The following is a 20,940-nucleotide window of genomic DNA, read 5'->3' as shown; positions in this document are numbered from 1 at the left end:
ACGTCAGAGGTCAGCATGTGGGATTAAGTCGGAGTTCAGGGATGAATGACGAGCTTCCCACTGGAAATTACGAGTTGGTAAAAAACACCTTCCCACTTGGTTATGAATGCAGAATTAACCACAGGTCAGCGACCACAGGTTAACTTCTAAATAAAAAATGCATGGTTCTCATTTGGGCAAAATACCTTCCTCTCCTCGACTCCTCCGTCCTCTTGCCTCCATGACCCGGAAACCAATAAGTGGTCAAGTGGGTAGTGTCAATTCGTTAGTAGGCGAACGAAAGAGTGTACTCCCCTTCTCGATAGCCACCTTTCAATGAGAATAGTCTATGTATCCTACCAGAGTGCTTCGCAGAGGAGTTTTTATACAGTATGTGTCACACCCTCTTTGAATCAGCTGTTGTTTTGTCGGAGTAGAAAAGCATGCACACATTTAAAAACGATATGACACTTATTGTTTTATCTATAAAATGTCTGCCACAACCATCACCATTTATTTTTACCACTTTATGCATATATGTTGGTATTCTTCCTCTGTTAACGTCATTTGCCTGATGACGCGCTAGTGGACAAGGACAGTCTCATTTTATTCAAGCGCATTTGTTTCCACATTTCTGCATTTGTTTCCATATTTCTGCATTTGTTTCCACATTTCTTCTCCTGCTCTCCTCGATTACCTTTTGATATTTTTCAAAAGGAGGAGAGGACGGAGGACCGAGGAGTTAGCAAAACCAAATGAGGATCTCCCATTATTAACATTCCTACACGCCTGTGACAAATACAATCCAAAAGGATTTAGCAACAGAATATGCTTGTGCATGCTTACAACATGAACAAACATCAGCAAACATTTGCAATCTGTGCAATGTCCAAAGTGACCGACACTCTCCAGTATGCAATGTCCAGTATGCAGGTCTATACCTGTACAGCACTTTGAGATATCAGCTGATGTACGAAGGGCTATATAAAAAAAATATATAAAAAAATAAATACATTTGATATAACTACAGCTCTTTTCCTTTCAAGGGATGCTTTGTAATGTTGGCAATAAGCCCCATTATCTACTTCCCCAGAGTCGGATCAACATGTGGATACCATTTGTATGTCTCTGTGTCCAGTTTGAAGGAAGTTAGAGGTAGTTTCACGGGCCAATGGTAACTAGCGTTAGCACAATGACTGGAAGTCTATGGGTATCTGCTGGCATGCTAGCAGATACCATAGACTTCCAGTCATTATGTTAACGCTAGTTAGAAACTCCCTTTAAACTGCACTCAGAGACATACTGCACTCAGAGACACAAATGGTATCCACAAATGAATCTGACTCTGGGGAAGTAGGTAAAGGGCCTCGAAGTATGGCTTTAGTTATCTCTGGATCTGTCCATAGGCTACCTTAGGGAAACTTCACCCCAGAGGCTAGGTCCATTTGCAGGAATTTTCATGTGTAGGTCAAATGACAGGAAGCATTAACTACTAATTCCCTTGTTGTCTTTCTGTCAATTTTCAGAATGTGCATAGATTCAAGGCCACTTATAAAGTGGGACAAAACTATAAGAGACTATAAAATTGGGGTGTAGCCCTAAAATGCATACTCACTTGAAACAAGTGGGTTTAAGTGGGGTGTTGTAACACAATATACATTTTGGCCAAAGTTACAGTACAAGCCAGGCATTACAGAACATTGATTGAAATGTAATCAGGCTATCGTGCATGTCAATGTCATACACTATACTGTTTGTACATGTATATTAATGGTGTAGTTCCGAAGTCAGAGAATCTGCCAATCACAACATTGCAAAGCACTGCTATTGACACAAATTGGTCAATCATTCACAAGGCTTTTACCTCAATCATTTAACCTGGCTGCACCAGTTCATCTGCACAGGGCAGAAGGGAGGTCTTGCCAGTAGGAATACTGAGACAAAGTCTGACTTGCTGTTTTTTTTCTCCTTAATCATGGTTTCGCCTCAGGTTTGGAGATGGATACTATTTGCCTGCTTTCACTGGCTTTGTGTCTGTCAAGAAACTCCAAGACCGTAAGTAAACCTGCACAGTCATCAGAGTTAGAATTGAATAATTAGACATGGCATCTCCCCCTGGTGTAAAATTTTCTCTCTCAGAGAGCAGATCAAGAGCTATTTTTCATCTACCCTTTCTGCAGATATTTTTTTCTTAAGACTTCCCCTACAGTTGAAGTCAGAAGTTTACATACACCTCAGCCAAATACATTTAAACTCAGTTTTTCACAATTCCTGACATTTAACCCTAGTAAAAATCCCTTGTCTTAGGTCAGTTAGGATCACCATTTTATTTTAAGAATGTGAAATGTCAGAGTAATAGTAGAGAGAATGATTCATTTCAGCTTTCATTTCTTTCATCACATTTCCAGTGGGTCAGAAGGTTACATACACTCAATTAGTATTTGGTAGCATTGCCTTTAAATGGTTTAACTTGGGTCAAACGTTTCAGGTAGCCTTCCACAAGCTTCCCACAATAAGTAGGTTGAATTTTGGCCCATTCCTCCTGACAGAGCTGCTGTAACTGAGTCAGCTTTGTAGGCCTCCTTGCTCGCACACGCTTTTTCCACTCCAATAACTTGACTTTGTTGTCCTTAAGCCATTTTGCCACAACTTTGGAAGTATGCTTGGGGTCATTGTCCATTTGGAAGACCCATTTGCGACCAAGCTTGAACATCCTGACTGATGTCTTGAGATGTTGCTTCAATATATCCACATAATTTTCCATCCTCATGATGCCATCTATTTTGTGAAGTGCACCAGTCCCTCCTGCAGCAAAGCACCACCACAACATGATGCTGCCACCCCTGTGCTTCATGGTTGGGAAGGTAGACCTCCAATTGACTTAAATGATGTCAATTAGCCTATCAGAAGCTTCTAAAGCCATGACATCATTTTCCAAGCTGTTTAAAGGCACAATCAACTTAGTGTATGTACATTTCTGACCCACTGGAATTGTGATGCAGTGAATTATACGTGAAATAATCTGTCTGTAAACAATTGTTGGAAAAATTACTTGTGTCATGCATAAAGTAGATGTCCTAACCGACTTGCCAAAACTATAGATTGTTAACAAGAAATTTGTGGAGTGGTTGAAAAATGAGTTTTAATGACTCCAACCTAAGTGCATGTAAACTTCTGACTTAAACTGTAGGTACCCTCTCATTTTGTACTGATATTCCTGTGTGTTTGTTGGTGTGTGCATGTGTGTGTATGTTCTCTGTAGTGTTTACATGGTAGCCATTCCTGCAGTGATCCAGGCAGGCTCAGAGGCCAAGCTTTGTGCCAGTCTTCTGCAGCCCAATGAGACCCTGGTCATGACCATATCTCTGATTGTTGATGAGCAGAGCAGAATTCTTCTCCAAGAGAGTTCTGACCTAGAGTTTCACCGCTGCTTCCAGTTTCAGGTCAGCCCAGCACTGGTCGACATCCAGAACCATTCCAATCAGAGTATACAGTACTTTTTAGCTTTGTGATACATCTCTTCATTTTAGTGAAATTGAATAATATTTTATTGTAAATATCAAGGTGTTGGCCTTGACATTTTTACCTGGTTTTGGTCAGATGCAAGCATGCTTTTAAATACTGCACAATATATATATAGTGCATTCTGAAAGTATTCAGACCCCTTGACTTTTTCCACATTTTGTTATGTTACAGCCTTATTCTCAAGAGGATTAAATAAATAAAAATGTCCAATCTACACACAATACCCCATAACGACAAAATGAAAACAGGTTTTTAGAAATACATTATTTAATTAAGTATTCAGACCCTTTGCTATCAGACTCGAAATTGAGCTCAGGTGCAACCTGTTTCCATTGATCATCCTTGAGTTGTTTTTACAACTTGATTGGAGTCTACCCGTCGTAAATTCTATTGATTGGACATGATTTGGAAAGGCACACACTGGTCTAAATAAGGTCCCACAGTTGACAGTGCATGTCAGAGCAAAAACCAAGCCATGAGGTTGAAGGAATTGTCTCAGAGACAGCTCCAAGGCAGGATTGTGTCGAGGCACAGATCTGGGGAAGGGTACCAAAACATTTCTGCAGCACTGATGATCCCCAAGAACACAGTGGCCTCCATCACTCTTAAATGGAAGTTTGGAACCCCCAATACTCTTCCTAGAGCTGAGCAATTGAGGGAGAAGGGCCTTGGTCAGGGAGGTGACCAAGAACTCAATTGACACTCTGACAGAGCTCCAGAGTTCCTCTGTGGAGTTGGGAGAACCTACCAGAAGGACAACCATCTCTGCAGCACTCCACCAATCAGCCTGTGGCGAAGGATCACCTTCCAACAGGACAATGACCCTAACAATGACCTGGATGCTCCCCATTCAATCTGACAGAGCTTGAGAGGATCTGCATAGAAGAATGGGAGAAACTCCCCAAGTACAGGTGTGCCAATCTTGTAACATCATACCCAAGAAGACTCAAGGTTGTAATCGCTGCCAAAAGTGCTTCAACAAAGTATTTGTTTTTTATGTTTAATATATTTTCATGAATTTCTAAAAACCTATTTTTGCTTTGTCTTTATGGGGTACTGTGTGTAGATTGATGAGGGGAAAAAACTACTTAATCAATTTTAGAATAAGGCTGTAATGTAACAAAATGTGGAAAAAGTCAACAGGTCTGAAAACTTTCCCAAATGCACTGTATGGCACTTAACAGAGACCTTTATCCAAAGCAACTCACAATAGCCTATGTGATTCCCACTGGAATTGAACCCCCAACCTTGCCATTGCTAGCAGCATGCTCTTACCAACTGAGCCACACAGGACCACAGTATAGTATTATATGTTATTGGTATATTAGTTTATCAGTGTGTTGCTCTCTGTCTCCCTGACAGGCCCCTCATGTGGAGAGTGCCAAAGTGCAAAACTTTAAGGTGGAGGTTCGAGGTGAAACGTTTCTATCGACAGAGGAGAGAAAGGTCATGATCAAACCGTACAGCCCGATGACATTCGTCCAAACGGATAAACCAATCTACAACCCAGGACAAACAGGTAATTTTACACAGAGCCAGTGACCTACACAATTAGTCTCCTTGCTCTATCCAGAGTAGCTGTCAAAAGTTTCTTGCAAAATTATGGTAACTTTCCCGAAAATCCCAGGTTTTACAGAAATCCCGGTTGAAAGATTCCTGGAATCTGGGAATCCTTCAACAGGGATTTCTGGAAAATCTGGGAAAGTTAGCTAAATGATGCTTCTAAATGTCTCATTGAGTGCTTGTCTTTGTCTTTTCATTGTCTTTTTACAGTGCAGTTTAGAGTGATCGCCTTGGATACCAATTTTAGCCCTGTCAATCAGCTGGTGAGTCTTGAAAATGTGAATAATTGAATCTTGAAAACAATGACCTCTATTTGGTCTTCATTTAGATCAGTATCTCAATTACTTTAAAAAAAGACAAATACAGAAGAATCTCAAGGATCACTTCACATTACTGTCTGATAGATGTAGCAATCAGCTATCATGTAACACTATGTACGATATTGTCCAACCAACTCAACTCTGCGGCCTTGTGGTTAGTGTCCTCCTTGAGAATGGAAGGTTTAGGGTGTCAAGCCTTACCAAAGAACGGGATCAGATGCCTCTACTTGGCACTGAACATTAAGGGGATGGATTGAGGTCAATGCCCAGCAATAGACTAGCGTCCTGTCCAGGCTCCTTCACTCTACAGAAACAGGACATAGGCTCCTGCCTTATGGACAGGGACAAGGCTTATTATGGACAATATACTGTAAATGGTTATTTTAATTCAGTAATCAACTAGCCACAACATGTTATACACATCTCGTTAGTACTCCATGAACAATAAGACTTTGGAAATGGGAAATGTTTTGAACAACTATGGGGCAAAATCCAAATCTTTAGGCCATGTCTGTTTGATAAGGCTACACAAACATTTGAGACCCATTGCACGCAGTGCAAAGGTTCTGCAGAGGTTCTCTAAATAAACCTGCGTGGGTGGATGTTAGGGTCCTCAAACATTCACCACAGGACATGGGGTTTTCAATTAATTTACTGTAGGTCAGATTGGAATGTATGAGATCTACTGAATTTATATTAAAGTCCCAGTGCAAATACTACTTGTGATATTTAGTTGAAGAGACGAACCTAAGCACCTGCCTAATTCCTATAGTTGTAGACAGCTTTGCTCCTCTGTTCATTTTGGGGGAATTTGAGTTATTCATAAAACATTAACCAACCTTTTGTCTTGCCCTTCACAGTACAATGTTGTGGAACTTCAGGTAAGACCCTTATTAGTCTGTCAATTTATGATGACTGTCACTAAATACTACAACATGATAAGACGATGACTCCACCAGCTAGGTAGGTCATCATTCATTTCCACATGGCAGTTACCAGAGGACTCCATATCAGCTTTATGTGAACACATCTGGGCCACCTTCAGTAAGCAAACTTCAGAACGTTGCAGATAGAGATGTCATGAATAGAACTGACGTGACTCCTTATTCTACATGTCAGACAGGCATGTTTGGCCTACATAACATGTTTGTATCTGAACGTTCCACAGTGTTGTGCCCTGCTAAATGTGTCCCTTGTTCTATGAATAAACAGGATATTCATCAGAACAGGATTGGACAGTGGGTCAATACATCATCTAGTGGCAACATTCTGCAGCTTTCTCACCCGCTGAACTCTGAAGCACCTGTAGGATCCTATGCTATTGTAGTGTGGATTGGTGATAACAAAATACACCATCACTTCAAGGTAAAAAAATATGGTAAGTTGAGCTTCTTTATTTTACCTTTCATGCTCGGTAATATTATGGATCTGGCAGTTGAATCAATAAATCACAATTCAGGAACATTCATGAGTTAACTGCTGTTCTGTTATATCTAGTTTTGCCAAAGTTTGAGATCAAAATGAACCTCACCGATGAGATCAGCATTGTTCAAGAGGAGTATAAAGTAGAAGTGTGTGCAACGTGAGTCTACACTATCGCCGTTTTGCAATGCACTGTTGTTATGTGTAACTCCACTAATGTCACTGTCTAATTAATCGCATTGCGCTAATGCAGACCTTGAGTCAAATACTAATTTAATTATTTTAATTACTTTTGCATACATCTCAAAGTAAGTATTTACAGAGTGGCGCAGTGGTCTAAGACACTGCATGTCAGTGCAAGAGGTATCACTGCAGTACCTGGTTCAAAATCCAGATTGCATCACATCTGCCTGTGATTGGTCCCATAACGTGGTGCACAATTGGCCAGGGTAGGCCATCATTGTAAATAAGAATTTGTTCTTAACTGACTTGCCTAGTTAAATAAATACTTTAAAAAAAAATACAAGTAATTCAGTATTAGAATGTATTTGGAAATACTGAAATACAAATATTTTAATACTCCATACATTTCAACCCATGTCTGTTTGGTCCTAGGGGTATTTGAAATAGTGTATTTGGAAACAAATACTTAAATATGCAAGTATTTGAACCCAGATCTGTTCTAATGACAAAAACGAATTGAAGACCTACAATGCTACTACTCCTCAATGTTATAAATTGCTTCTATGAGTACCCTGATAATTTAAAAGTTTGAGACAGTGGCATTTACATGAACAGCTGGGCCTTTAGTCATAAAGCATCTCAGAGTAGGATTGCTGATCTAGGATCAGGTCTCCCTCCCCCTGTGCATGTGACACAAACGATTACACTGATCCTAGATCAACACTCATACACTGAGAGGCTTTATATATCTAGATGCATTGACAATGTTGAAAGTACTTGACTTAAAGAAAGCCTGCAGGTATAATGCCTTTGTAATGTCTCATATGAGGTTTATAATATACTATGTCTCTCGAAGTAGGAAATCTATGATGTTTTTGATGCTTTTCATTATGAAATAAAATCAGATACACGTATGGACAGCCTGTACCTGGAAAAGCAGAGGTAGAGTTGTGCCGACTTTTAAGGAACGATGTATTGATATCAATGAGATTTGATGTGAAAACTCAACAAGGAGTTCCTGATTATACAGCCCCCTGCCACAAAGAGTCAATAGAGGTCTGTATGCTTTCCTGTAGAAAATATAATCAGTATAATTGTTTTCACCAACATATTACATTTTAATGTGATGTGGTTAAATGTATTTAAATCAGTTCTTAATGTCTGTGGTTTTGCTTGCTTTTCCCAGATGGACCAAACTGGCTGTGCTTCTCATGTCTTCAACATGTCCATTTTCACAAAGAATGCCGAACAGAAAATGCTCATAGACAGGCTGAGTTTTAATGCAAAAGTAGAGGAGGAGGGGACAGGCAAGTCATTTATCACAACAATTTGGAGTTGGGAAATGTGATGACAACATTTGCCTGCAGTCAAATGAAAACATATTTTTTTTATTGAGAGTGAAAGGCATGATGTCAATCTGTTTAATTAGATTGTGGAGACCTGTGTTTGACCTTCGGTGCAACACCATAATGTTTTATATATATATATATATATATGTTTTTAATCATGTTTTAAAATCTTGTGTAAGCTGCACTGCAATTGAGTTTCTGCATTGTGAACTGTCATTGTGCATCATGGTGGCATGTGTTGTTGTTAAATAAACCACCCTATTCTCATTTGTTTTCCTTTGACAGGTATTACACGGTCAGAGGAAAAACACATAGCGCTCTCCTATGTGATTGGAAAACTCACGTTTGTCGACACACCCAAAATCTATGAGCATGGATCAATTATCGAGGGCAAGGTGAGTCCAAATCCAGTGTTATTGTTCCTTGTACTTTGTTGAATTGTGGATGCCATTTGTTCTTTGACATTCCTGTTTACTTAACTACTAAGGGTAGGTAACAGTGACAAACAGATGTAGCATGACATTACTCCTTTTTCCCTCAGATAAACGTTGTTCACTTCAACAACACACCTATCTCTGACATGTTAGTCTACCTGTTGGAGAAGAAAGGCTGGTCCTCACATCGTCTCCAGAACCTAACCACGGACAGTCATGGTATTGCCAGTTTCTCCCTCAACACAACCACTATGCCCAAAGAGGATATTAACCTCATAGTAAGTATGATTCCTTCTAAGGTTTTGAAAGACTCAGACTCTTTATGCTCAATCCCAAATCACCCCATTGACCCTACTCCCTGAGGTCTATCATGCTCTTGTGGAGATCTGAGAAGATTCCATTGGTATAATAATCAATATGGTGAAACTTCCACCTAGCCTATCAGAGGGTGAGGTGGAGCTCTAAGGGTCGATTTGCGATTGGGCGTTTAGTTATACTCTCTCTTCCCTCTGTTGATTTCCAGGTAAGCAACACACCAGAAGCGGAGCACACTAGATACAGGGTCCCCTATTTCAACAGAGGGCAACACATACTCTCACTGATCCAGCCCACTGCCCCTCACAGTAAAACTTCCAGCTCTCTGGCTATTCAGAAGATAGAGAAACCACTGGCATGTGGGGAGGAAGTGTCAATCACCATCCAGTACGCTATCGTAGGGGAGACCGTCCCAAAGGGCTCTGTGGATGTCATCTACCTGGTGAGTAGAACCAGAAACAAGTTGTGACAACCTGCAAACCCAGGGTGCGTCCAAAATGACACCCTATTCCCTTGTGAACTATTTTAACCAGGTTCATTTCAGACATAGTCCCAGCCTCTCACCTTTAAAGGAAGGATGCCCTATACAACACCAATATTCCTCATCTCCTTCTTCCTGACATGATTGGGGAAACTGTTTTTCCCTCCTCCAGGCCTTATCCAGAGGGGCGATACTTCAGCATGGACATATGAAGGTTACTGTACAGCAGGGGAGTCCTGGTGAGGAAGTTTTATTAAGTCATTCTGGACGTACTGGGAGGTGCTTGATGACAATGACAGTGTGACATGCTCTTACGTTGCAGTAACTGAGGGTGAAGTCACCTTGAAGTTGGCAGTGGTTCCAGAGATGGCGCCATTGGTACAGGTCCTGGTGTACAGTATGCTACCCAGTGAGACTGTCATCGCCCACAGCATGAACTTCCCCACTGAGAAATGCTTCAGGCACAAGGTGTTAGTCATATACTCAGTGACTGCACATCAGAAACATATTGTGATCATTTTATGGAAGCCAGAAAACGTGTCAGGTATTTCCATGCACATAGATATCATACCTTGTATAAAGGTGTATAATGCCTCCCGAGTGGCGCGGTGGTCTAAGACACTACATTGCAGTGTTAGCTGTGCCACTAGAGATTCTGGATTTGAGTCCAGGCTCTGTCGCAGCCGGCTGCGACCGGGAGACCCATGGGGCGGTGCACAATTGGCCCAGCATCGTCCGGGTTAGGGAGGGTTTGGCCGGCAGGGATGTCCTTGTCCCATCGCGTACTAGCGACTCCTGTGGCGGGCGCAGTGCATGCTGACACGGTCGACAGGTGTACAGTGTTTCCTCCGACACATTGGTGCGGCTGGCTTCCGGGTTAAGTGGGCATTGTGTCAAGAAGCAGTATGGCTTGGTTGGATTGTGTTTCGGAGAATGCACGGCTCTAGACCTTCGCCTCTCTGAGTCCGTACGGGACATGCAGCCCCCGTACGGACTCGATTCTGTAACTACCAATTGGATACCACGAAAAAGGGGTCAATTTTTTTTAAAGTAAAGGTGTATCATGTACACTTATGTATGTCCTGTGTGCCAGGTGTTTGTGGAGTTCTCACCCTCACAAGCAGTCCCAGGGGAGAAGAACACGCTGCAGCTCTCGGCCCAGCCCGGCTCCCTCTGTGGCCTCAGCACTGTGGACAAGAGCGTTCACATCATGGAACCAGGGAAGAGGCTGGATGCTGACAAGGTAACAGAGCTCACTGAAGTGAATGTCAACCACCATATAAACAAGCTTTTGTGGTGCTGGCAATACAACCAGCTTCAGGGGAATAAGAAGTGACTACAGCAGACTTGGAGTGGGTCTGTTCGCAGTGGGCCATTTGGTGTACTTTCATCAAAGGTAATTGGCACTCAATCTCTGCAATGAGATCCACTTTTTTATAGAAACTCAGTAACTGAAAAGCATCTTCCTATTGGTACTTAATGAGTTAATAGTCTAGGTTGTGTTTATTAGTGCAATTTTAACCCTCCTACCACAACTCAGTAAAAGGCACATGACAGCCCTCTTGGAGTTTGTCAAAAGGCACCTAAAGACTCTCAGACCATGAGAAACAAGATTATCTTTGGCCTGAATGCCAAGCGTCGCGTCTGGCACCATCTGGCATCATTCCTACAGTGAAGCATGGTGGTGGCAGCATCATGCTGTGGGGATGTTTTTCAGCGAAATTACAGATAATTACCATATTCTGTAAAGCGAAATGATAACATTTTCCCTTAAACAATGTGCTGCTTTTTTCCAACGTACTAAAAAGACAATTTACCATAATCTTATTACAGCATCATTTCATTTTTAGAATTTTGAAGTATATAGTAATTTTGTGATATTTATGTAATAAAAACTACTGCCAGTTATAACCAGTTATAAACATAGCCGAGCACATGAGTTGCTTCATTTCTGCAGGTGATCAGTCTATTTTGTCAAAATCACTGATACAGGTTCCCCTCCACCCTCTGAGGATATGTATAACTTAATATTATATCTCCAGAGAAACCTAGATTAAAATATTTTTTTAGATGTTAAGTATTGAATAATCCATCTTTGGGATAAGATCAAAAATATGCCTCTTGGGTCAAAATGACCCCAGTCAGTACTATGAGGGTTAAAAACGTTTAGCAATGGAAAACGAAATTGAGCATCCAAGTGGTCCTTCCCCATTTCAGTCTGTTGTCTTCTGTTTGGTGCCCAGTGAACAAGGTAATTTCACGTCTCCCTATTATCCCATTCCAGATATTTGATTTGTTACCAGTCAAGGAGACAACATACATTCCCTACGAGCTTCAAGACCCAGTAGCATGTTTACGTGTAAGACCAAGGAGAAATGTAATGCTATACCCAGATGGACCATCCGAGGAGAAAAATCAACCTTATGAGGTTTTTCAGGTAACTTCTTCCTTGTTTCAGTCAACATACTGTCACCATCTCCTTAAATTATGAATTGCTAAAATACCCTGTTTGAGGCTAAAAAATACATACAGAATAGAAACATAAAACTCAGAGGTATTAATTAATATTGAGCTCTCTTGTTTTTGATTCTGGCATTTCTAGAAACTGGGACTGAAGCTGGCAACTAACCTGGTTATAAGAGTACCTTCCTGCCTCAGCTACAAGGGGCTGCAGTACCATCGGCCCTATGGTGAGATATCCTCCTTACCACCTCTTACTCTCGTCATTGCCAGACGTATTCGGTGAATCTTGGGAAATGCATGGCTTTTAGTTTGACCAGGCTGATGCTAACACCAGAATAATGACTATGTTTTTTATTATTAGGCTACAATCCCTACCCTGTAACAATGAACAGATTTCACCTGGGTCCAGCGATTCTGGGATTTGGTCAAGCTGGACTTGGTGGAGTACCCGGTGTCGGATTTAGTGCCGATCCAGCTCCACCACCCATACAGACAGTCCGTACGTTCTTCCCCGAGACATGGATATGGGATCTTGTGGAAGTTGGGTAAGAGCACTGCACAGTGAGGCTAACTTCGGGTGAAAGCCCTCTTATCTCTTGCCTAATATCAACACATGCAGTAGTTGTGTAGATTAGGAACCTGAACCTCTTTAATAATTAAGGTGTATTACAGAGTAGGGGAGATTGGGGTAAGTTGAGACATTTTTTACATTCAGTATTACTTCAAAATTATAGTATTCTTCCTATCAAGAATGTACATATATTTCAGGATGTTGTATATCCCTGGAAATAATCGGAATTAATGTAAACATTACAGTTTTGAAAACAAAGCTTGTCCATAAAAACACAAAACATAGAATGCCCACCCCAACTCACGCCCTGACCAAACCAAAAATAGAGACATAAAAAGGATCTCTAAGGTCAGGGCGTGACAACCACTACCTTTTTAAAACCATGTCTATATTTATTACCCAAACACAATTCAATACAATCACAATGGCTTATTTATTAAACATATTTTAACACATGCTTAAACGTTGTACTTTTTAAAACACTTTTACCATAGATATTGCCTTGCTTTACGCCTGGAATGATAACACATACATTTCCTTAACTTGCCTCAACCCTTGGCTAAACATACCCAAAGGCAAATGTTTTGAGTACATTAGCCCACACAGCTAAAAGGAAGCAAGGTCATGGTAGGTTTAGGACGTCAAGTTGAAGCTTATAGAGACTCCAACTGATGTTATGAACAATCTTTAGATACAAGCATCATGAAACCTCTATCACAATAAATTAATTTGACTTGGTGAAAATCCGTTTTTGGAACTAAGTTGCTTTTTCCATGTATTTTTTTCCTTCACAGTCTCCATGAAATGATGACCTCTTCCGAAATATTTGGTCAAATTAATCATTTTGTGTGTGGTTTCCTAAAAACAATGGTGGCTAAAATTACCCCATTTGGCTCAACTTGCCCCACTCTCCCCTATGCCCGTTTTTTCGTAGGGAAGAGGTCCTCCGAGCTGTTTAGATTAAGCTTAAATACATAAAAATACAAATAAACATTGTTCAAATAATTTGTAAAGTCATACTCCATTGTTCTCTATGGGACACTTAGTGGATTTCTGTTTGAACTCTGACCTCTGTATTACAGGGAGTCTGGATCAGCAGACGTGCCCCTCACGGTCCCAGACACCATTACCACCTGGGAGACAGAGGCATTCTGCCTGGCCCCTGGCGGCTTCGGTCTGGCTCCTCCTGTGGAGATCACTGTCTTCCAGCCTTTCTTCCTAGAGCTCACCCTGCCCTACTCCATCATCCGTGGAGAGCATTTTGAGCTGAAGGCCACTGTGTTCAACTACCTGTCCAAGTGCATCATGGTACGGCACTGCATCATGATCGTTTCTTGAGTTGTTTCTCGAGTTGTATAAAATTTTGTGTTTTGTTGCAGTTTGCCTAGTCAGTGTTTATTTATTTTTTATTACACCCAGTGTATCAGTCTTGGGATTTCCATGTAATCTTACAAGTGTTCCTCTTGGGCAGGTTTCTGTGACTCCGGCTCCTTCCTTAGACTACACTCTCACACCCCTGAATGATGTCCAGTATTCATCATGCTTGTGTGCCAATGGACGAAAGACCTTCAGTTGGACAATGGCACCCTCAGTCCTGGGTAAGTCACCAGTCTCCATTCAACTGTTCAAACAGCAGAATGGATGTTAACCTGAGTTGTGTACTCTCAGTCACCGTATTGGATGTTCTGTAACCTGTGTTGCGCTCTGTCTGTCAATGTGTGTGTAGGGGATTTGAATGTGTCAGTTAGTGCAGAGGCTGTCCGGTCCCACGCTGTGTGTGACAATGAGGTTGTGAACGTACCAGAGAGAGGACGCATCGACACAGTTACAAAGAGCCTGCTGGTGAAGGTATGTAGTTTAGTGCTGTTATGGAACGTACTGTTAGTTTGTAGAGATATATGACCAAGATTATGTGGACACCTGCTCATCGAACATCTCATGGGCATTAATATGAAGTTGGTCCCCCCCCTTTGCTGCTATAACAGCCTCCACTCGTCCGGGAAGGCTTTCCAGTACTTGTTGGAACACTTGCTTCCATTAAGCCACAAGAGCATTAGTGAGGTCAGGCACTGATGTTGGGCGATTAGGCCTGGTTCCAATTCATCCCAAAGGTGTTCAATGGGGTTGAGGTCAGGGCTCTGTGCAGGCCAGTCAAGTTCTTCCACACCGATCTCGACAAACCTTTTCTGTATGGTCCTCGCTTTGTGCACAGGGGCATTTTCCTGCTGAAACAGGAAAGGGCCTTCCCCAAACTGTTGACACAAAGTTGGAAGCACATAATCGTCTAGAACAGAGTTTAGTATGGGTCACGACCCGGGCCTGTTAATGGTGGGTAAATGTATAATTATTTCATTAATTACTGGAATTGATTTGGCCAAGTGCAACTGTGCTCTCGGTTCAGTGCGCTCTCTGCTTACCAGTGGTCTCTGCTCAGTTTGGCAGCTGCGCGAGTGGGAGAGGTAGAGGGAGATGCCCGTGTACTTCACGGTTTACCGGATCTTTTTTCTGCAGTTTTCTTGAAGATCACTCCGCTACCCACACGTTCGGACTGAGCTCAATCGTCATGAAATGCAAATACAGTGATGACTTTTTGTCTCTTTCATACAAACTTGATAAATAACGAGGAGCGCCCACAATGTGTTTTGTGTGGGGAAGTGCTGAGTAATGATTCTCTCAAAACGAACAAATTAATAAAACGACATGTCCTGACCAAACATCCATGCACAACATGACGGTACACCCAGGGAGTTCTTTCAGAACAGGGCAGAATACTTCAGGAAACAGTGCTTCGAATGTGGAATAGTAAGTCAACTAGCAAGGCATTATTGTCACTTTATAACAGGTGATGATCAGCAGAAATAAGGGAGTACTGTCTCTCATAGTAGTAGATGTGATTTTCTCTTTCAAACAATCCCCTGGCCGTGTAACGGTACACAGCTAATAGTTCACTTTAGCCAAAGCAAGCTAACTAGCTCACGTAAACTCGTACATCGCCTTGGTCCGTACAATTGCCCTTATTTTAGCGCCCCAAAAACGTAATACTTCCAGATCAACTGTAATGTCAATACCATTGTAAAGCACAATTTCTCCCCTTTCCAACATGATCAATTACATGACCTAAACGCTGCCCGTTTCTGCATAATTCAAGCAGGCAATGAGCCCCGTCAGGTCTTTTTAAAAATGGCGGGTGGGGAAGCGAAACTAATGCGTGATAGTGAGAAGGGGAGATGTGTGTGGGAAAATTGCTTTTTTTCACTCGATCTGTCCAACTTGTCGCCTCTAAAATGTAAATAAAATACTATACAGAGTTTATGTAATGTGTCATTACATACCTATTTGAAGGTTTGTGTCGAATTTGAATCGGGTTTTTAGGGCGGTGCTAAAGTGATCGTAGAAGTAAACAGCTGCTTTGAGAATGATGATCGCATGCAATAATGACACAAAAAATGACTAGGTATCCCCCCTTACCCCCGTCACTGTCCATTTCTTGTTTTTAAATGATGAGAGAAGTGCTACACCTGGTGGAGAGAGATTGTAAGACAGAAATAGTTGCTTTATGCGTGCTGTACGTTACGACATGTCACATCACGATGTAATGGAGGGTCTGTTTTTTCAACTTTTCTCCAATACTATAGAGCCATTACCATGTCGATCAACGCTTGAATAGAAACCTAGTTCACACCCCCGATTTTGAAGTCAACACAGTCGCTACAGTCCCATTAGTTTTCTTTGTAGCCTCGTTTGAATGTTGTGGTTGCGCACATTTGTACGGAATGGGGTGAGTTTAGGTTACTGAGAAACAGTACAGATGAAGATGAAAAATGATCAGGTCTACTGTACATTTTACTGTAGAAATTATTGTTGAAAACAAGTCTAGGTTGGAACTATTGCTGTTACAAGTCATCATTTTTATTCCGAACTGGAATAAAGTGATTGAAGCAAGATGCTTTTTGAGACAAACACTCACACAGGTCTGGGTTGCTCATCTGCAGCAGGAAGCTGTCTCCTGCCTGACTGAGAAAGCAGTAGATGTTCTGGTCCAGCTTGGCACCACATACCTATGCAAGTCAGGGTTCTCAAGTACAGAAACAGTGTCAATGCTGAGCATGACATCAGTGTTGCACCGTGAAAAAGTGAGCCCAGAATAGACATGCTTGTGTTTTCTGGTCTACATCTGTGTGATGTGATCAATCAGTTTATTCCAGTTCAGAATAAAAAATATATATTTTAAGAGCAACAGTTCCAACCTAGACTTTCTATCAACAATAATTTATACTGTAAGATGTACAGTATAACAGATCATTTATCTGTACTGTAACTTAGGGATGCACGATCAAAAAGCCTGTGTGTGTGTGTGTTCTGTTATACATCTGTGGGATGTGATCAATCTGTTTATTCCAGTTCAGAATGAAATGATTTATTGTATTTTAACAGCAGCAGTTCCAACCTAGACAGGTATGTAAGAGTGTTTTTAATGGGGGAAAATAGACATTAAAATATATTTATGGGTATTTCATTGTTATTTGTTTTTGTCTACATTGCATTTCTTTTAGGCATAAGGGCAATGAAATGTACCGATATTTACGTAGAGTTGCATATTTCCCTAAGCTTGGATCCCAGGAAAATACAGCATTTCTGATTTGGGTCCCAGGCTGAAAAAGTTAAAGAACCCCTGGTCTAGAATGACATTGTATGCTGTAGCGTTAAGATTTCCCTTCACCGGAACTAAGGGGCCTTGCCCAACCATGAAAAACAGCCTCAGACCATTATTCCTCTTCCACCAAACTTTACAGTTGTCACATTGCATTCGGGTAGGTAGCGTTTGTCATCTACCAAACCCAGATTCGTCCGTCGGACTGGCAGATGGCAAAGCTTGATTCATCACTCCAGGAACGTGTTTCCACTGCTTCAGTCCAATGGCGGCGAGCTTTACACCACTCCAGCCGACGCTTGGCATTAGGCTTGTGTGCGGCTGCTTCGCCATGAAAACCCATTTCATGAAGCTCCAGACGAACAGTTCTAGTGCTGACGTTGCTTCCAGAGGCAGTTTAGAACTCGGTAGTGAGTGTTGCAATCGAGGACAGATGATTTTTACGTGCTTCAGCGCTCAACGATCACGTTCTGTGAGATTGTGTGGCCTACCACCTCGCGGCTGAGCCGTTGTTGCTCCCAGACGTTTCCACTTCACATTAAAGTTGACCGGGGCAGCTTTAGCAGGGCAGAACTGACAAACTGACATGTTGGAAAGGTAGCATCCTATGACGGTGCCACGTTGAAAGTCACTGAGCTGTTCAGTAAGGCCATTCTATTGCCAATGTTTGTCTATGGAGATTGCATGGCTGTGTGCTCGGTTTTATACACCTTTCAGCAACGGGTGTGGATGAAATAGTGTAACTGCCTCTAACTGAACATTCTCTCTTTCTTTCTCTCCTCTCTCAGGCGGAGGGAACAGAAAAGACCGACACCTACAACTGGTTGCTGTGTCCAACTGGTCAGTAATGCATGCACGTTGAATGTTCACTTTTATTGAACTGATCATCTCCATTCATCTTATCATCTGTGTGTCCACAGGAGAAACTCTGACAGAGGAGGTGGAACTGCAACTCCCCAAGAATGTGGTGGATGGATCTGATCGAATTTCTCTCTCAGTCCTGGGTAAAATGTACCATAGTATTGTTTGGAGACGAAGTGAGTTTAGAGTGTGTGTGTGTAGGTGCTTATATTTGTCCTATTTCACATGTGTGAATTGGAAATGTGTTTTTAGCATATCTCACTCTCCCTGAGACACCCTTGGAGAGTGGGGTCATGGCCAGGGTCTGACATTATTAATGCTAATTAGGAGCAATTAGGGTTAAGTGCCTTTCTTAGGGCCACATCAACAGATTTTTCACCTTGTCGCTCTGGGATTTGAACTACCCACTGGACACACAACGTCATTTCAAAATGGACATTTTAGTAATATTTGGCTGAGGACATAAGACTGCTGAACAATTAATCAAATGGCCACCTGGACTATTTGCATTGATCCCCCCCCCCTTGTTTTTACACTGCTGCTACTCACTGTTTATTATCAATGCATCACGTGGCGCAGCGGTCTAAGACGGCACTAGAGGTCCTGGTTCGCTCCCAGGCTGTGTCACAACTGGCTGTGATCGGGAGTCCCGTAGGTTGGTGCACAATTGGGCCAGCGTCATCCGGTTTAGGGTAGGGTTTGGCCGGGGGGTTAGGCCGTCATTGTAAATAAGAATTTGTTCTTAACTGACTTGCCTAGTTAAATGTAAAAAATATGCATAGACACTTTACCCCTACCTACATGTTCAAATTACCTCGACTAACCTGTACCCCCGCACATTGACTCGGTACCCCCTGTATATAGCCTCGTTATTCTATTGTGTTACTTTATTTATTTTTTTCTTTAGTTTATTTAGTAAATATTTTCTTAACTCTAATTTCTTAAAACTATATTGTTGTTAGGGTTAGGGTCCTTTTTTCAGAATTTCTGCCTGACTGACATGCCCAAAGTAAACTGCCTGTTACTTAGGCCCAGAAGCCAGGATATGCATATAATTGGTACCATTGGATAGAAACCACTTTGAAGTTTGTAGAAATGTTATGTATGAGACTATAACACAATTGATATGGTAGGAAAAAATCCAAAGAAAAACCAACCAGAATTATTTTTTTTGAGATCCCATGCTCTTACAATGGAAAGCTTTGCAATTCCTATGGCTAGATGTCAACAGTCTTGTTCAAGGTTTCAGGCTTGTTTCTTCCAAAACGACGATGAATTTTGAGTTTTGGTACTGAGAGTCACAGTTGGAAATCAGTCTGTGGGCGCGCGACGAACAGGACGCGCACTTGCTAATTTTACATTTCTATTGAACATACTTCTTTCTGTATGAAATATTATAGTTTAATTACATTTTAGGGGTACCAGGGGATTACATAGAAACGTAGTTTGACTTGTTTTAACAAAGTTTAGCGGTAGCTTTTTGGATTCCTTTGTCTGCATGTTGAACTCAAATCGATGGCACCAACTAAACAGACTTTTTGGGATATGAAGAAGGATTTTATCTAACAAAACAACCATGCATGTTGAGATGGAGACGTGAATACAACATTAATAATTAATTATTAACTTAAAGATTACATTTGAAACCCTAGGTTTATTGTCACACCCTGACCTTAGTTATCTTTGTTTTCTTTATTATTTTGGTTAGGTCAGGGTGTGACGAGGGTGGAATGGGTGTTTTTGTCTTGTCTAGGGGTTTTTGTATATATACAGTGGGGAGAACAAGTATTTGATACACTGCCAATTTTGCAGGTTTTCCTACTTACAAAACATGTAGAGGTCTGTAATTTTTATCATAGGTACACTTCAACTGTGAGAGACGGAATCTAAAACAAAAATCCAGAAAATCACATTGTATGATTTTTAAGTAATTAATTTGCATTTTATTGCATGACATAAGTATTTGATCACCTACCAACCAGTAAGAATTCCGGCTCTCACAGACCTGTTCGTTTTTCTTTAAGAAGCCCTCCTGTTCTCCACTCATTACCTGTATTAACTGCACCTGTTTGAACTCGTTACCTGTATAAAGGACACCTGTCCACACACTCAATCAAACAGACTCCAACCTCTCCACAATGGCCAAGACCAGAGAGCTGTGTAAGGACATCAGGGATAAAATTGTAGACCTGCACAAGGCTGGGATGGGCTACAGGACAATAGGCAAGCAGCTTGGTGAGAAGGCAACAACTGTTGGCTCAATTATTAGAAAATGGAAGAAGTTCAAGATGACGGTCAATCACCCCCGGTCTGGGGCTCCATGCAAGATCTCACCTCGTGGGGCATCAATGATCATGAGGAAGGTGAGGGATCAGCCCAGAACTACACGGCAGGACCTGGTCAATGACCTGAAGAGAGCTGGGACCACACTCTCAAAGTAAACCATTAGTAACACACTACGCCGTCATAGATTAAAATCCTGCAGTGCACGCAAGGTCCCCCTGCTCAAGCCAGCGCATGTCCAGGCCCGTCTGAAAATTGCCAATGACCATCTGGATGATCCAGAGGAGGAATGGGAGAAGGTCATGTGGTCTGATGAGACAAAAATAGAGCTTTTTGGTCTAAACTCCACTCGCCGTGTTTGGAGGAAGAAGAAGGATGAGTACAACCCCAAGAACACCATCCCAACCGTGAAGCATGGAGGTGGAAACATCATTCTTTGGGGATGCTTTTCTGCAAAGGGGACAGGACGACTGCACCGTATTGAGGGGAGGATGGATGGGGCCATGTATCGCGAGATCTTGGCCAACAACCTCCTTCCCT

At 41.7% G+C, this 20,940-nt stretch overlaps 1 protein-coding gene across 2 annotated transcripts in view; it reads left to right on the top strand.

The window, feature by feature from the left end:
* The first annotated feature begins 1,864 nt into the window (after nucleotides 1–1,864).
* Nucleotides 1,865–20,940, top strand: part of LOC139548936 (alpha-2-macroglobulin-like) — a 33,771-nt gene continuing 14,695 nt past the window's right edge. For both annotated transcript variants that reach the window (XR_011669795.1, XM_071358909.1), the window contains exons 1-23: nucleotides 1,865–2,034; nucleotides 3,242–3,422; nucleotides 4,867–5,023; nucleotides 5,278–5,330; nucleotides 6,248–6,268; nucleotides 6,600–6,765; nucleotides 6,885–6,969; nucleotides 7,898–8,048; nucleotides 8,179–8,299; nucleotides 8,627–8,736; nucleotides 8,883–9,053; nucleotides 9,299–9,532; nucleotides 9,744–9,810; nucleotides 9,894–10,039; nucleotides 10,665–10,814; nucleotides 11,856–12,008; nucleotides 12,174–12,261; nucleotides 12,396–12,579; nucleotides 13,688–13,913; nucleotides 14,077–14,203; nucleotides 14,332–14,453; nucleotides 18,045–18,096; nucleotides 18,177–18,260. Coding sequence is in view for 1 of the 2 variants with exons in the window: in XM_071358909.1 (XP_071215010.1) it covers nucleotides 1,955–2,034; nucleotides 3,242–3,422; nucleotides 4,867–5,023; nucleotides 5,278–5,330; nucleotides 6,248–6,268; nucleotides 6,600–6,765; nucleotides 6,885–6,969; nucleotides 7,898–8,048; nucleotides 8,179–8,299; nucleotides 8,627–8,736; nucleotides 8,883–9,053; nucleotides 9,299–9,532; nucleotides 9,744–9,810; nucleotides 9,894–10,039; nucleotides 10,665–10,814; nucleotides 11,856–12,008; nucleotides 12,174–12,261; nucleotides 12,396–12,579; nucleotides 13,688–13,913; nucleotides 14,077–14,203; nucleotides 14,332–14,453; nucleotides 18,045–18,096; nucleotides 18,177–18,260 (2,929 nt within the window). In the remaining variant the exon portion in view is untranslated. The remainder of the gene's footprint in view (nucleotides 2,035–3,241; nucleotides 3,423–4,866; nucleotides 5,024–5,277; nucleotides 5,331–6,247; nucleotides 6,269–6,599; nucleotides 6,766–6,884; nucleotides 6,970–7,897; nucleotides 8,049–8,178; nucleotides 8,300–8,626; nucleotides 8,737–8,882; nucleotides 9,054–9,298; nucleotides 9,533–9,743; nucleotides 9,811–9,893; nucleotides 10,040–10,664; nucleotides 10,815–11,855; nucleotides 12,009–12,173; nucleotides 12,262–12,395; nucleotides 12,580–13,687; nucleotides 13,914–14,076; nucleotides 14,204–14,331; nucleotides 14,454–18,044; nucleotides 18,097–18,176; nucleotides 18,261–20,940) is intronic.

This window comes from Salvelinus alpinus, chromosome 22 (genome assembly GCF_045679555.1).
Source record: "Salvelinus alpinus chromosome 22, SLU_Salpinus.1, whole genome shotgun sequence".
NCBI classification, from domain to species: domain Eukaryota; kingdom Metazoa; phylum Chordata; class Actinopteri; order Salmoniformes; family Salmonidae; genus Salvelinus; species Salvelinus alpinus.
This window is presented reverse-complemented; position numbering and strand designations above follow the sequence as displayed.